At 40.6% G+C, this 18048-nt stretch overlaps 1 protein-coding gene across 1 annotated transcript in view; it reads left to right on the top strand.

Annotated features, from left to right (window-relative positions):
- The window catches only part of helz (helicase with zinc finger), a 58185-nt gene that overhangs the window by 12958 nt on the left and 27179 nt on the right, over positions 1-18048 (top strand). The window contains 6 exon segments of the mRNA XM_063883601.1: positions 1307-1433; positions 1550-1762; positions 3437-3567; positions 5166-5345; positions 8560-8661; positions 10102-10280. Coding sequence (XP_063739671.1) covers positions 1307-1433; positions 1550-1762; positions 3437-3567; positions 5166-5345; positions 8560-8661; positions 10102-10280 — 932 coding nt within the window.

Raw genomic sequence — 18048 nt, 5'->3', positions numbered from 1 at the left:
CAGAACGCTGATGCAAAACCATAACATGAAAACCTCAAGAGTCCAATACAGAACATGTGAACTTATCTGCGTGTGTCAATCATCCATCACATCTCAGCAATATTGCTTTCTATTTCATCACTTCATATCCAGCAGAGAGTTCAAGTAATCAGATCTTGAACTGAAAGAACCCAAAAGTGCTTTTTGAACTGACATACGAAAAATAATTTGGCTGTTTTTCAAAGGTTCCGAACTGACAAGGTTTAATTTAGGCAAGCTACAAAAAATGTAAGGCTTTTTCAAATGTTAAAGGTCTATCATGCAAAATACTTTTTGCTGTCTTTTACACATAAATATGTGTCCCCGGTTTGTAAGAATACTCAAAAAAATGTCGGAAAATACAACCCTCTCTCTTTTCCTCCTTACCCACATCTCTAAAAACGGGGGTACAAACGAGCTGACCAGATTTGCTGTTCTTATGAGAAAGATGTGGGCGGGTTTTACATTGAACTCCTGGCAACGTCCCGCCCACGTGACACGTCCCAACCTATTGTCCCCCAATATACAGTCGGCGAACTGGAACTACTCTGTTTTGGAAGTAATATGGTCTGTGTTTACATTGCCAACAATCAGAGCTAACGCTGTACTGGAGAGAATATGTGTAAAGAAGCCGGATATAAAAGGTACTGTCCTTGTGGTAAACCCGCGAGAAAGAAATATTTGAGTTCCAAACTGTTTCAGAAATAATGCTTGATGTGGATAGGAACAAAATATGCCGTTAAATCACGGCAGCGTTTAGTTTTCTGCCGGTATAAAACTCTCTTCAGAAAGGAGAGATGATGCATGAAGCTCTAAAGGGGAGAGGCCAGTTTCAGGTCAGCTCAAATTTTAAAGGTACAGTCACAGAATCAGCACTACAGGAACAGGCCTGAAATAGAGGGGTATGAGGCATGCTACAATGGGTGATCTGTTTGGTATTTTGAGCAAAACACTGCACAGACAAGTTTTATATAGATATTGCCCTACAATATATTGTTAAAATGTAGCATAATAGGAGACATTTAACAGAATATAAATCATGCCTGCAGTTTGAATATTCAGGTTCACAGTTGGGTATGTTTATGGCATAAGACTGAGCTTCTCCAGGGTTAGAAGGCCCACAGTAAAGGAAGGATACACGTGTCTCTGTCACAGGAGAGCTTATTGAGATGCTGGGAGTAGTTTGTCAATATCATACCACCAAACAATAACGTGACTGCTGTAATATTTTCTTGGAGGTATTAGCTACAACAACAGCATAACCAAATGTCCATGTTTGTCCCTCCAGGTTTAACATCAAGGTGAATCTCCAGCTAGTCACCAGCTTCATGCTGACGGGCATTTCTGTTGGAGCCAAGTATGCCCAGAATGGACAGCTCTTTGCACGGTTCAAACTCACTGAAACACTCTCTGAGGTAACTGCGTTGGTTCAGTTGAAGGTTGTTTTTCACAACGCTGTTTTCAGTCTTATCGTGTTTAAGTACTGTAAACTTGAGCAGAAAAGTAACCGTGTTTATTTTCCTTACCTCAGGACACATTGGCTGGCCGGCTAGTGATGACCAAGGTAAACTCAGTCCTCGTGCTGCCGTTAGTCCGGGATGGGTACAGCAACCATCCGCCCCCCGGGGTGAAAGAGCGTGTTTACGAGGCTGTGATCGAGGAGAAGACCAAGGACTACATCTTCCTGAGGATCTGCAAGAACTGTGTGGAGGAGCTTGGGCTTATTCCGGACAGAGAATTACAGGTAGGATAAGATAAGATAAGAATTACTTTATTTATCCCAAACTGGGAAATGTTTGTGTTGCAGCAGTATAATACAATACAAGGCAAAGAAAAATTAGGAATAAAAAGAAGAACTAAACAATGCTTAGTGTAGACAAAAGAAGAAGTAGAAATAAAAAATTAACTGGCATTAGAGAAAAGATTTATACACAGACTGTGAAGATACATAATCTATACACATAAATGTAAGAGGCTGAGGCTGTCCTGCTGTCCCCGCCATAATATAAACAAGAGGGGGGAATTAGGGCAAAGGGCAGGTTCATGATGTCTTTAACACTTGGCATTGTGTGTGCCAAGAGATGTTCTCAGGCAATAATGTCATTATTTCTTGGCCGTCTGAATAATTTTGAGGTGTAAAGGATCACTTATTAATGAGATTTTAAAAAGTGGTTACAGGACTTTGAAGGACCTTTTTGTTTTGGAAAACCTGTCAGTTCCAGTGTGAGCTTTGACAGCACGTCTCCTGTCTGGATCCCTTGTTTTACTGAGTGACTGTAACTTCGGCAGCATCGTCTTGATCTCTCCAGCCGGAACATGGGCAGACATGTTAACAGTCATCATAGCTATCCCCATCCTGTCTCTGTGGGAGCATCTTCTTCTTGTTGCACTGCTACTATCTTCTTTACGTGCTTCAATTTCCTTTCCCCATCTCCTCTATGGGAGAACATTTGATCACAGAGCCTTGATGTTTTATGCTCCTCTTGCATATCTCAGACTCTGCTGCTCTTGCGTTCATATTTCATTTCCCTTTCTCGCTCCTCCCCACTCTCCTCCTTACTGTTCAATCTTTTTATCTGTAGTTTGTTTTTCCTCAACTTCAGATTTTTACACTCATATCCTTAAGGCATTGCATAATTTAAAATATACCTGTTAGGAACACATCTCGGTTAGTAAGATAAAGAGGCTCTTTATCAGTAGCAGTAAAACATCTTGGTGTAAGCAAACACATAAAGTATAAATGTAAATGGACCAAGGATCCCCAAGAAAACAAGGTTAAAAGATATTGACAGGTGGACATGCATGCCTTTTTTTTTTAAGCTCATGTTTACACAATTGCATTTTGTATAGGTAGGATCACTCAAGGTGTACAGAAAAAAAAATTAGATATACAGTTCTGGAAAAAATCAAGAGACCACTCCAGATGTTTCTTAAATCTGTATCTCTACATGAATGGCAGCCATTCCAGTGTCTGTTGAATTCCAACTGAGAGAACACTGGTCAGTCGTTGATAGAATACAATAAAACACTTTTTTAACTCAAAGACATACCTATGAATATAAAACCAGAGAAACTGATAATGCTGAAGTGGTATCTTAATTTTTCCCGGGGCTGTATATAAAACGGATAAACCAAATCCTAATTGAACTGCAATAAGAAGACACTATTGTGGTCTTTGATTGGTTGGTTTAGAAAATATTTTTGTTTGAGCGCTAGTGCTTGATAGTATTCAAACATTATGTATAGTAATAATGCAGTGTTGGTTTTATAACTCATAAAAGAGGCAGAGTTAAACCAAACATTAATATATTTTATCCAAAATTGTAAAACCCTAACAAAAAGGCGTTTGTTTGATCTATTCTCTTGTATTGAATTGCATGGCTTGCTTAGTAAACTCTCCGTCTTGTTTTTGTGTCAGGTGGAGCTCCAGTTCCAGCTGAACCGACTGCCCCTCTGTGAGATGCAATACGCCCTGGATCGCATCAAAGATAACGGCATCCTCTTCCCTGACATCGGCCTTCAACCCACCATCCCCTGGAGCCCCAACAGGTGTGTGTTTCACCAGCTTCACAACCAGGAGTCCTGATTTCAAATATTTTTAATTGAAGGATGGTTTATTGTGGTAATCGTTGTTAACTCCTGTGTGCACAGTTCCTTCAAATATTTATTCAATAGGAACTTTGGGAAGCATTTTTTTCTTGAAATACAGAAAATTCTCAAATACAAATGACTTAAGGCACAATAAAATGTCACTTTCTATGTAGCATTGAAGAAGGACTTTTTTTCATATTGCGGGTTAAACTTGTAGATTTGATATTATTTCAAACCCGAGGACAGATCATCACACCCATTCCTTTTGTAGGAAATACTGCTAATCCTAAACTGCTATTACAGAGACATTCCTTTAATACCTGCAAATCCATGTAGCTTGACAAACACCCTGACAGAGAGGACGCCGCATTCATTTGAGAGTTGACTGAACATCTCTTCTTTTTCTAACTTGGGGGGCCATTCTGAAAGGCTGGCGGCTCCATGAGCTTTAGCTTTCTCTCTCTGAAGTGGGACAGGTGAGTGGGGGGGACAAGCATAATCTTTATCGACTAGCTCCAAATATAATCCCCTGTGAGTTTCAACACTGCTACTTTATCCAGAAAATGATTTGAAGCAGACTTTTGTTTTAATTGGAATTGGGAATTTGGCCTAGGCGTTAATTCAACTGAATTTCAAGTACAGTTTTTCCAGTTTCTTTATGGTGGTGATTCATTCACTGAGCAAGTGTTCCCAGAAGCTAGGCAGACTCATTTCACAATTTTAACATGCTAGAGTGACAGCAGTTGCAAATAAAATGTGTGTTGTTTTTGTTTATTTTAGTAAGGTCACAAGTTTTCTTACAAGACATGCGCTGGTATATAATACGGTGAGCTATGACACCGATCGGATGCTTTCCTTTCGCATTTGTGGAAAAAGTAAAGTAGCATTTAAGACTTGAGGTTTTTTCTCTTGCTACCGCCACCCATCTATATACAAAAATTAAGGGACCACACAAATTTCAAATTTTGACTTATTTAATTGGGTCAATATAAAACCTACAATGCAGTCGGCTATATGATAATGAAACAACAATCACTATGGAATTCTGAGTAATAAAGTATCCAACTGGTAGGAAGAGCTGCTATCGTTACACAGTTTATTGCGTATCATCTGAAATGTGTACCCTGCTTGTATTTGTGTGGTTATGTTTATGTATGTAGTAGTTTCTCACTTTTTGATGCAATGCAAAATGCAACATCCTCCATTTCTTATCCATACTCCACCCCCTCTCTTTTAGCCTCTCCTAATTTCTTTCTTGTACTTTATTTCCCTACAGCTTTTTTGACCCCTCTTTAATCCCATCCACCCATATTATTCCCAAACACCCCACCCACCACACCCTTTCTCTCGTGACACCATATAAGTTGTGATATTGACTTCTTGTCTTTCTGGGCAATCTCTTTTCATCCTCACTTATCTCTGTCCCACTGAGGTCAATTAGATAACAGAATGTTTCATTGTTTTGTAAGGCAATAGTTTTTAAATGAACAAATACAGCAACTTTTCCGATTTGGATTCCTCTAATAATTTCCCCCTCCTCTCTTTTTGCCCTTTAGGCAGTGGGACGAGCAGCTGGATCCCCGTCTGAATGCCAAGCAGAAAGAGGCCATCCTTGCCATCACCACACCGTGCTCTATTCCACTGCCCCCAATCCTCATCATTGGACCCTACGGCACCGGCAAGACCTTCACCCTGGCACAGGCTGTCAAGCACATCCTCCGCCAGGATGAAAGCAGGTCTGTTTAAGGGTTTACATTTTAATATCTCTTGCATTCTTTTTTCTTTATTTCTTGGCAATAGTAGGAAATGTTCTCCTTGTTTATAATTCGTAACCTTCCAATACTACTCTGAACCCCTGTTCTCTCTTTTTCATCCGTATTAAAACCCAAGAACATTTATAGATAAAAAGTGATCATCAGCCTAACTGTTTAGTGCTTCTAATCACCGTTGAAGTCTTGGTCCAAAAGAAGGGTTTGTATGAAAATCAAGGAAAGCACTTTTATGCTAACACCACTTTTTGACTTTGCTTTATTTTTTTAATGTATGTCAGCACAAAGAGCTCGAAAAGGTTTCTGGTGTAAAAACAGAAAGCAATTTGCAGTGTCTGAACAGGTCAAAGGGTTTTCAGTATAAGTGTTAGGAAGCTCAGTACCTGTGAAGAAAGTGTTCTGTCTTTGGTATTGATCAACAAACCTGTCCACCTTTACACACAATTACTTTTGCTGTATGGCAATAAAAATGTTCCCATGAGCTCATTGATATACTCACAATATTGCCAGTTTATCGGGTAAAATAGTAAGGTAAGTAATAGTAAGTCTAAAACCATCCTGCAATAAATCCTGGCTTCAGGAAGGTTATATGTAAGGGATACATTTGATCAAGATCCCTCCGCGTCAGGCTCCCTGATTAGGCTTTCAGGTGTTCTTTTCCCCATAATGACCGCCTCGCTACACATTATCCCGCTTATTACACGGCCAGATACTAAACAAACTAACGACACGACTCTCAATATTAATTCTCAAAAAAGGCATTTTTTCTGCTAAGAAAAAAAAGCTCTCTTCCACAGCGCACCAACGGTTGGAACTGCGACAACAACAACTTTTATGGCAGCACTGATCAAAGTTTTCTGTAACTGTTCAAGTCTGTTCACAGTTTCTGATCCACTACAAGTCGTTAAACCCTGCAGAGCCAATACCGTGTTCCTGTTAGTGTTTACTTCCTGTCTGTCTTCTTCTGGTGATTATCTGATGTACAGCGCTCCATATTTTAACCTCTTTTCCTTTCTCTTGCTTGATCCTCCTTAACAACGGTGAATAAGTCCGTGACAGCGGTCTGTACTACTGGATTAACGTGTCACATGTTCGAAATTGACCAATCAGAATCGAGTATTCAACTAAACCATGTAATACAATGTAATAATACACCTCTCGGTATAATATACCAAGGTACATCAGTGTTACAACCCTGTATATTTCAAACATGACCTATTTTGTGGTGTAATGTGATAGAGTATTTTTAGGGAAGGAGAGGGTAATGTAGATGCATGCATACATTTGGCATCACTCAGAACTTATTTAGTGGCAGACGAGGTCAGTCAGAGTGCGTAATTGAGATTGCAGTCCGTGCAGCAATTTCAGTTTTAGCTCGAGGGCAGAGGCAGCCTTGGGTTTGACATTAAAAATCAAGAAAACACTGAAGTGTCAAACTGTGGTGTGTGTGTGTGTATATGCTGTGTGGGCATGTAGGAGTGTGCGTGTGTCATCCCTGGAGGACAATGAGTGCAGGTCATTTGGATTCATCTGTGTCATTTCTGGTTGATGTGTATGGTTAGTTCATCAACACATTTCCTGGGCTGGAAGCAGTTATTTCACTAAAGCCACACAGTGTTTCTTCCATTTTCATTTTTCATCATTAGTTAGCGCTCTCACTGTGTGCAGATACCCACAGGACACCCTGCCATTTCTTTTGTTATAGTGAATAGAGCACAAGCTCATAAATGGTTCCCTGGTTCCAATGAAAAATGTATGCAGCACCTCGGACAGTGTCCTCAAAACATACGCTAACATTTTCTGTTTAAATAATAAGGGAGGCAAGGTTGTGTATATGTAATGTAAAAGGAAAAACAGCATGAAGCAATGCCATATTCCTTCATTTCGCTTTGAATACATTTAGTATTCTGTCTTTAGGATGAATTATAGATACTTTAAAAGCCGAGACTAGGATAACTGACCCCTCTGGAGTCGTGCTGCATGCACTCCAAACTGTTAACTGATGAAGATGCTCTATAGATCCTCGTCAATGTGTGTTATTGTACATGTTCTATACGTTTTCTCTGCATGTCTGTCACTGTGATGTCTCACCAATGCTTACATGTAAACTACAAAAGACAGTTTTGTGTACCTCACTGGCCTCGCTGTTTCTCTCCAATTGTAATCTTAAAATTGCTGCTCTAAATCTAGATGGTGCATAAGGTGAATATAAGGGATGCATCGATGCTAAATTTCTTGGCCGATGCCATGTTTCAATGTACATTTTTTCCGCTGTTATTCCACTTTCTGCCAGGGAAAAACACATATTTTTTCTCACAAAATGGTTTCAGTTTCAAAGGCTGAGCAACTTTGTTATAACATCATAGTACGCCGTTTAGAAAGTATGCAGCTTCCCCGGATCACCTGCAGCTCTGCTTGTGTGAGGGGACCGGTGAGCGGAGCACACATTTAGAGTTAGACCTATCACACTCAGCTATTTCATCTACCTCTGAATCTACCTAAACTAGTTATAAATATATTTACTCTTCACTGTCTGATCACTCATTACTGGATCAGCCAGCTGCATGAGACGGACTTGGACCAGCTGTCAGGAGAGTGAGAGAGGAAAAGAGAGCACTCCGTTTATTATTCCCTTGTTATTATCCAAAGTTACCGTACACTTTGGAATAATGTAGTTAATCTACATAAGTAAATCGCGGATCTCTGGGTGAAACAGTGAAATAGTTCCATGCTGCCGACATGTTGATTTTTGTTTTCTTTAGTTAATGTTTTTTTTATATAAACGAACTACGGGTGCTGCAGATGTTATGACGGAACGCGGGAAAAAATAATAAAAGCATCGGCGACTGCCATCGGTGAATGACACGTCATTTGCCGATGGCAGTAAATAGGGCGAACATATGTCTGGCCGATGTATCGGTGCATCCCTAGTGAATATACAAAATACGTACACACTGTACGTGTGAAGGAATGTTATAGTTTGTTGCCTGTTGAGCTGCAGAGCATGTGAATAGGGTAATGCAGTCACAGATGAATGCAAAAACACTATAAAATGCATTGATGTGGTGATGAAAAAGTGTTCCAGTCTAACAAATCAGAGGGAAACGACCAATTAAAGGCAGATTAAAGGAACAGTTTTTTGAAGCTTTGCGTCTGACATTGTTTGTTTTTGTCTCTTCAGGGTCCTGATCTGCACCCACTCCAACAGTGCGGCCGACCTTTACATCAAGGACTACCTTCATCCTTACGTCGAAGCAGGCAACCCGCATGCCAGACCTCTCAGGTATGGAAGCACACTTGCTTTAAAGATGTGTCGGCTGAGGGCAGAAACGTGATTCACGTGCACAGCAGTTAAAACAGGAATCAGTGTATCGAAGAAAGCGTTACACCTCTAAAGGTACATTCTTGTTGTTGTATTTGTATGTCATTGGCAGGCAGTGGTTCATTTATTTTTAGATGTATCTTATGTTCGCAGCTAACAACACTGAGCCTTAATTTGATCGTTTATGATGTTATGGTACTGAGACCACAACACCCGATCCCGATAAAATACACAACTTGTTGCATGTTTTAGGTCCTTTTCCCTTGAAATTAGATATAATGCCTTAATGCAGTCATAGTTTGTCATTATGAGCCATTTATAGCCACTGATCTGCTCAGTTCTGTGGTATGTTATGTAGGTTTAATACTACTACCGGTATTTGGTTCATTCTTTTAATTTGTGTATACATTTGTGTATCTTGGGTGTAATATTAAGCTGTCTTTGGCTCTTTTTGCTGTAACAAATGAAAGTTTCCCCTCTGGGACAAATAAACGTATTCTGATTCTGATTAATAAGAAAACTAAATCCCCGCCTTAAATTGCTGACTCTCACTCATCTATTAATAAACTGGATTACCAGTATTTGAAAGCCTAATGTCAGGATCCATCCCCATAATACAGAGGTCGGTCAGTGACTGGGCTGGTCTGCCACAAAGCAGTGTGTCACATTTTCTAGCTTCAGAAAGTGACCCCAAGAATTCCACCTTCCTTATGCTGCTTCAGTGATTTCTAATCACATTTCAGAGGTCACAAAGGACACGAAAGCAAGGCACTGACTAGCCAGTGCCTGAGAAAACCGCTGTGTTTGTTGAGCCTAGGGACCATGTGGGCAATCAAATGACTTGTTTCACATGAATGGGCCTTCTGATTTCAATGGATTCCCCATTATCAATGCAGCACACTCCTGTCTTAGCTCCCACTTGTCTCATGTAGGATGAGTGGACTAAATAATAATGAATAAAGCCTTTGTTTGAATCTTTAGGAACAATGCTTCCATAATGCAGGTGTTTTTTGATTTTAATTGTTTTATCTTTTATTATGGAAAAATAGCAGTTAACACTTTATTTACATTTTTACATATTATATACATTCAGACAATGTAATATCCTTTATGGACATCTTTTGACCACTCAAACAAAACCATAAAAAAACAACTAATAACGAAAACCAAGAACATGCACAAATGAAAGAAATAATGTTTATTTCTCTCATACACAAAAAAGAACAAAGCAAATCCAATGCTTTGAAGAAAAGAAAAATAAATCCAATTATATAATAATAAAATATGATGTCCTTTTTTTCCACAATCAGTGTTAAGGGGGCCAAACGTCAGGCGTAGTTGATCTTGTCCTCTTTTGGTTGCATCTCTCCTGATGGTTATCATTTGGTTCTCTCTCTCCAGGGTATACTTCAGGAACCGCTGGGTGAAGACGGTGAACCCAGTGGTCCAGCAGTACTGTCTCATCTCCAACACACACATCACTTTCCAGATGCCCACAAAGGAGGACATCCTCAGGCACCGTGTGGTTGTGGTCACCCTCAGCACCTCCCAATACCTCTGTCAGCTGGACCTGGAGCCTGGTGAGTGCCAGAGAACATATGTAGTGATCTCAGGAAGAAGGTTATGGTGGACAAGCAGTGCCTTCAAGCAGCTTTTATTTTAAAAACCATTTTCTTTGCCAGTTCAACTTGGATTTTGTCATTTCTGTTCTGCAAATGTTTCCCTGGTAAAATCTCTAACCCTTATTTTATGAAGGTATTTGAATAAATGAAAGAACCATTTGAATTGCTCAAAGAACACACTCTACATGCGTCCAGAGCATGTCAAAAGACCCATACTTTATCAAACAGGAGCACAGAATATCCCATTCACAAGAGAAATGAAAAAGCTTAATTCCTTCATTAAGTTGAACACAACAGACTTAAAGGTCCCCTATTGTGCAAAATGCACTTTTTCCATGTCCTTTATACATAAATATGTGTCCCCGGTGTGTAAGTAGACCCACCAAGTGTCAGAAAAAACAACCCTCTCTCTTTTCCTCCTTACCCACATCTCTATAATCGGGGCCACAAACTAGCTGATCCAGATTTGCTTTCCTTATGACGTAATGAGGAAAATTTGGGCTGGCTTTGAATTGAACTCACGGCAACGTCCCTAGGTCTGTGTGTTCAGCAGGACGTCTGCAGGAGGGACCTAGAGTTGTTGTATATATAATGGTGTTTATCTAGTGGTAAATACTGGAGAGCCTATGTGCTGTATCAGAAACAATGCACAACGTGTATCAGTATCTCCCAGTAGAAAACGTTCACAGAGTAGAGAGAGCTGCATGATGCTCCAAAGGGGCGTGGCCAGCTTCAGCTCAACTCAAATTTAAAGCGACAGTCACAGAATCAGCACTTCAGGAACAGGGCTGACATAGAGGGGTATGAGGCATGCTACAATGGGTGATCTGTTTGGTATTTTGAGTAAAACACTTCACAGACAAGTTTTTTTTAGATATTGCCCTACAATATATTGTTCAAATATAGCATGAATGGGGACCTTTAAATAATATTGCTTAATTTGTACCTTTTTGCCTGTCAGACGGGGTTGATTATAAATCTTAATTTTCTTCTTTCATTTTTATATAAATGAGGTTAAGGAGATACTGCGAGCACCGTTTTAGTTGTATACAGTTCAACACAATGATAGCCTAAAGAATTAAGGAACAAACCAGGAAACGTTATTCCCAACAAAAGGTAACGCTCTTAAGGTGGTTTTTATTATTCATCTATAGCATTTAAATATTTTTTCGTGTTAATTTGTAAATTTAAACACAATGTTTCAACAGATTATGATTTAAGACAGACGCTCAGTCTCCTCTTCTGTCGTCGTCCCCTTCACTCTCCTATCAGGTGACGGCAGGAGCCCGCCCTTCATAGAGGGAGGGAGCTTATTTAAGTTGTGCAAAAGACATGGAAAACAAACCAGTTTGTCATTGCGGGCTAATAACCGACTCTAATGTGTCAGCAGAGGGGGCTTTGTCTGTTGCTTGGTAACACCATCTGCCTGTTTCTAATACACTTTACATCATTAGCCTCCCCGCGTTTCATCTCTCCTGCCCTCCCGGTGTTCCACAGTGATGGAAATCACCAGAAAACAAGGCAATTGGGAGCCAGCGAGTCTACTAAGTAGCGATAACAAATCTTACCCCCCAAACACACAGATGCTCCGGAAAATCTATTAAACATCTCATTTGTTGATGCTCCTCTGTTCGTGGCCAATATGTTGAATCCAGCAGACAATATGCGTGTTTGGTCTGTCTGTGTATGAGCTTTGCATTTAGACTATTTTTTTTTTTTTAAGGAGCAAGACTAACAAATGACAATTATGATTATTATTATATCCTATAATTAATAAGATAAGTACTTTATTGATCCCAATTTGGGAATTGTTTGCATTGCAGCAGCTTAATAAAAATAAAATGGCAAAATAAATGTATAAAATATACATACAAAATGTACACCAAATATAAACACAAATATAAGTATAAAATCGGATATAATATCAAGTTTAATTATTATTTTCAAGCAAAAGAAATCCCCGTTAAAAACAAAACCACTGTAAATGAGCTCACCTGAAGATAAACTAGGGATCTGTGCACTTCTAGGCAAGGCAAGTTTATTTATATAGCACTTTTCAACACAAGGCAATTCTAAGTGATTTACAAAATTAAAAGACAATAAGAGCATCAAGAAATAGTGCAGTGGAAACACACTTTCTGGGAGTCTGTTCTAGGAGTTTGTTCCAGATGTGTGGAACATAATAACTGAACGCTGCTTGTCCTTGTATAGTTTTGAATCTAGGGACAGAAAGCTGACCTGTCCCAGAAGGCCTGAGAGTTCTGGATGGTTTATAATGTAGCAGGAGATCTGAAATGTATTTTGGGCCTAAAACCATGCAATGCTCTATAAACCAGCTGCAGAACTTTTGAAGGGAATTCTAAAGAGAATTCAGAATTTCTCTGGGGCTCAGGTGAATATTGATCTGTCTGGAGGCTAGGGGATGATGCAGCCTGGTGATAAAGGTTCAACACTACAGCTCAAACTGTGCTCTGTAAGGAAATCTGAAATGAAATTGTCTCCTAATGGGTTTAAATTCAAGAACAATGTCAAATACTCCCAAAAAGAATCTCCTTACCCTGCGCTGAGCAGTAATGGCTTTTTTCTAACCGAGTTCACAGAGACCGAGCTGCCAACCATAATCCATTCAAAGAGTTATGGATCCTTTCACACTTTTAAAAGGGTGGAAAGAGACTGTGAGGGGAGAATGTGAGAGACTGGATGTGTGAGGTAAAGGATTGGACATTTATTATTAAAACCGGCATCTGTCCCTCAAATCACTTCTGAAACACTGTTCTTCTCATCTCGTTCCCCTCTGCCTATTCTACCTCCTGCTTCTTTCTTTCTAAATTCAAACCCCGTTATTAGTCCAATGACAGAAAGCAGTGACAGAAATGTTATTTGGATTTCTGGTTCTGCGATCTCCAAGGCGGGCCGTTATGTCCCAGGGGAAACATTAAGCACCACGCTCCTTCATGTCCGCCTTTCTGTCTACTTGCTGCACATGAGGACCATATCTGCCTCCCTCCCTCCCTATCTCCATTTCTCTGCCTGGGAAAACATTTCCAATTGAAATGATCCATGTATATATTTGTGAGCACTATATGCCGTTATACAGTGGGGCAAAAAAGTATTTAGTCAGCCACCAATTGTGCAAGTTCTCCCATTTAAAAAGATGAGACGCCTGTAATTGTTATCATAGGTATACCTCAACTATGAGAGACAGAATGAGAAAAAGAAATCCAGGAAATCACATTGTAGGATTTTTAAAGAATTAATTGGTAAATTCCTCGGTAAAATAAGTATTTGGTCACCTACAAACAAGCAAGATTTCTGGCTCTCACAGACCTGTAACTTCTTCTTTAAGAGGCTCCTCTGTCCTCCACTCGTTACCTGTATTAATGGCACCTTTTTGAACTCGTTATCAGTATAAAATACACCTGTCCACAACCTCAAACAGTCATACTCCAAACTCCACTATGGCCAAGACCAAAGAGCTGTCAAAGGAGACCAGAGACAAAATTGTAGACCTGCACCAGGCTGGGAAAACTGAATCTGCAATAGGTAAGCAGCTTGGTGTGAAGAAATCAACTGTGGGAGCAATTATTAGAAAATGGAAGACATACAAGACCAGTGCTAATCTCCCTCGATCTGGGGCTCCACGCAAGATCTCACCCCGTGGGGTCAAAATGATCCCAAGAACGGTGAGCAAAAATGCCAGAACCACACGGGGGGACCTAGTGAATGACCTGCAGAGAGCTGGGACCAAAGTAACAGAGGCTACCATCAGTAACACACTACGCAGCCAGGGACTTAAATCCTGCAGTTCCAGACGTGTCCCCCTGCTTAAGCCAGTACATGTCCAGGCCCGTCTGAAGTTTGCTAGAGGGCATTTGGATGATCCAGAAGAGGATTGGGAGAATGTCATATGGTCAGATGAAACCAAAATAGAACTTTTTGGTAAAAACTCAACTCGTCGTGTTTGGAGGAGAAAGAATGCAGAGTTGCATCCAAAGAACACCATACCTACTGTGAAGCATGGGGGTGGAAACATCATGCTTTGGGGCTGTTGTTCTGCAAAGGGACCAGGACGACTGATCCGTGTAAAGGAAAGAATGAATGGGACCATGTATCGTGAGATTTTGAGTGAAAACCTCCTTCCATCAGCAAGGGCACTGAAGATGAAGCGTGGCTGGGTCTTTCAGCATGACAATGATCCCAAACACACCGCCAGTGCAACGAAGGAGTGGCTTCGTAAGAAGCATTTCAAGGTCCTGGAGTGGCCTAGCCAGTCTCCAGATCTCAACCCCATAGAAAATCTTTGGAGGGAGTTGAAAGTCCATGTTGCCCAGCGACAGCCCCAAAACATCACTGCTTTAGAGGAGATCTGCATGGAGGAATGGGCCAAAATACCAGCAACAGTGTGTGGAAACCTTGTGAAGACTTACAGAAAACGTTTGACCTCTGTCATTGCCAACAAAGGGTATATAACAAAGTATTGAGATGAACTTTTGTTATTGACCAAATACTTATTTTCCACAATCATTTGAAAATAAATTCTTTAAAAATCCTACAATGTGATTTCTGGATTTTGTTTTCTCATTCTGTCTCTCATAGTTGAAGTGTACCTATGATAAAAATTACAGGCCTCTCTCATCTTTTTAAATGGGAGAACTTGCACAATTGGTTTTGACTAAATACTTTTTTGCCCCACTGTATATCCATGTGGATCGAATTAAAAGAGCGAACGGGCCTGAGGCGGTGTGGCTCCTGCTGACTGGTTCAGCAAAATGATGTAATCTAACGGCTGCACGTCTGAATGATTCGTAGGATCTGGCTTAGTAGTGTAAAGCTCTGCAGTAGACCTACAATTTGGAATGACACCCCCTAGATTGGGCACACATGAACACTGAACAAATACACAGCCACCACAGTGTGAAAGAAAGTTCTACTGCCAATCCTTATCGGACTATAGTCGGTAAAAAAAAAAAGGGATTTGGAGATCAGTCGTAATGCTTTCGAGCTACTGATCAAGTCTGTGTTGAAAATCTGTTAGTAGCAGGAGCCAGGTTGCTTAGAGAAACGTATGATACATTGAGGCTTTGAGAAATAGTATAATGCCTTCAGGAATTACCACTAAAAATGTGTTTTGGCCAAAGGTTTATTTTAACTTGTGTTTTGAGAAGGGAACTATGTCCTGTTGCACTGCAAAAAAGGCCCCACTTGAAACAAGAACAATAATCCCTAAATGAGGTTAAAATCATGCATTTCAAGCCAAAGAATCTGCCAATGGGGTAAGCATTTTTTTCTTGGTAAGAATTCTCAAAGTTAGTATGAAATTCTTGCCATATGCATTCTTAAAACTAGGCCAACCTTTGACTCAAAATAAGCCGATATAGCTCATATTCAGTAACTGGAAAGAAGGAAATTTTGCCTATAGTAGACAATAAGTATGTTTTGCTTGATATTAGCCTGTAAAAATAGCTTATGATGCTTACACTGAGAAATTCTCTTTTGTACTGAGAAGAACATAACAAGTAAAACTATCTTGAAATGAGACAATATGGGCTACCATAACTGCAGTTCAGAAGCTTTTATTGTTGAATTTTAGGCTGTTTTTACTTCTTACACAGAACATTCCTTAGGGCAAACATGCCACACAAGCAAACTTTCACTGTGATCAAAAGTACATCAATGTTTTTTGTTTTTTACATCACTTTTAAACCAACATGCTTGAATTTCAACATGGCTCATTTGCAAAAAAACCCCAAAACAATACAACAATCTCCATGATGCTTAATTAGGCTGGGGGGGGGGGTTAAAGACGGTTCACCCCGTTCATTCTAAGAAGGCCTTCCACTCTCCAATGGACTTCCTGTAGGAAGGGGTGACATCGCCATCATGGAGTTTGTCCCCGACCACTTCAGTCTGTATCACTGAGAGGAGTGTGCAGATGGTTTTTGGATAGGTGAGGTGGAAAACGTAGTAGCAGGCCATGAGGTAAAGCAGCGTTTCATGGAATTTCTCACGTGGAAATGTGCACAATGTTGTAGCTTCAATGGCGAGAAGGCAGTTTTCCTCTCCCAACAGGACAATTGGGCATGCTTGTGTGCGCAGGAAAGCGTCCGGGTTCTCCGAGGGCTGCAAAGACAAAGTGGACAAAATTAAACATGACTGCTGTTTAGCTCATGTGTGTTTTTAAGCGCTCCTGTTGGTTTACATGCAATTGATGTGTTCTCTGTCAGTTTGTGAGCATGTGTGTATGTGTGTCGACCGGCCCTTACAAAGGAAACATGTTTGAAATGTTTGACTTACCGTTAAAACGTGAAAATTGCCTCGGTTTGGCTGCGTGCCTTCAAGTTTGATGGAAAGAGCAGCGGTAAAGCAGTGAAGACAGGCGATGGCATGTTCAACTAAATCAAAAGAACGAAACAAAAATCGGATATGAGAAATAAACACTGAACTCAATATTCCCATCACTAAACCCACCACACCATATAACTCACCGAAGTCCATGGTCAGGGGGGGCTTCATTACACGCTTCATCACTCCATAGTATTGGACCTTACCATAGAACGAATCCCGTCTTTCTCTCAAGTTTATCAAGAAGTCAATGTTGTCCGTTTCAACAATTCGACGAAACTCATCCATGATCTGCAATGGAAAAGAAACACAACACAGTTCTAATTACTGTTTTAATAGTAATAACCGGGATGAGAGGATAGAAGGTTGAGAGAGAAAGAGGCGGAGAGAGAGGGATGAAGAAGAGGGAGAGGGGAAGAAAAAGAGGGAGAGTGAAAGAGAGAGGGAAAGGGATGAAAGATAAGATAAAAAGATGAAGGAGAAAGGGGGGGAAATTAAAGAAAGGGGAGGGAGAGAGATAAAGGGGAGAGTGAGGGAAAACTAGAGAGCAAGAGGGGGAGAGATGGAGAAAGAGATGAGGGAGAATAGAGAAGAGAAAGAGGGGGAGAGTGGTATGAAAGATAAAGGAGGAGGGAGAGATGAAGAATGAGAGAGAGAAAGGGAGAGGAGGGAGAGATGAAGGAGAAAGAGTGAGAGAAAGATATAGGAAGGGGACAGAGAGATAGAAAGAGATGGAGAGAGTGTACAGTGAGAGAGTGGACACAGATGGAGAGAGAAAGATGGAAAGTGAGAGTTGAGAGGGGGCAGAGAGAGAGACAAAGAGAGAAGGTGTGAGTGAGTGAGAGAGAGAGAGTGGGGGGACAGAAAGAGGGATGTGAGAGAAAGAGGGGGAGAGAGAGATAGAGAGAAGAGCTGTATGGCCAATAAGGTTGTCTTACATGGTCAAGATCCCGGAAGCAAGGGTAGGCCTCAAGTATCTTGCCAGGCCTTTGTTGCTCTCTGATGGTATCCGAATCAATAAACTTTCTACGGGCTGGAAACTCTAGGTTGAGCAGTTGTGAGACAGCAGCCTTATTGGGCTTCTTCGACTCAAACATCGTCTGCAGTGTGCGATAATGCCGCGCCTGTGTCTTCTCACTATCCATAGGCTCAGGAACTGCAAATAGAGAAACAAACTATCACAGTACAGCAGAAGCACTCACTTTTGCCAGCACAGAGCAAGTTCAATTAGGCCAATGATGGGCTTTCACTGGAGAATACAGGCCTTCCATTGTATTTCACTGGAATGGCTGCTTACCACAAACATACACTGCTGGTCAAAAGTTTGTGATCACTTTAAATTCTATTGTTTTCAATGGAAACACAGATGAGATTATTGAGCATA

The sequence above is a fragment of the Eleginops maclovinus genome, chromosome 5 (assembly GCF_036324505.1).
Source record: "Eleginops maclovinus isolate JMC-PN-2008 ecotype Puerto Natales chromosome 5, JC_Emac_rtc_rv5, whole genome shotgun sequence".
NCBI classification, from domain to species: domain Eukaryota; kingdom Metazoa; phylum Chordata; class Actinopteri; order Perciformes; family Eleginopidae; genus Eleginops; species Eleginops maclovinus.
Note: the sequence above shows the minus strand (reverse complement) of the source record. Positions and strands in the feature narration are given on the sequence as shown.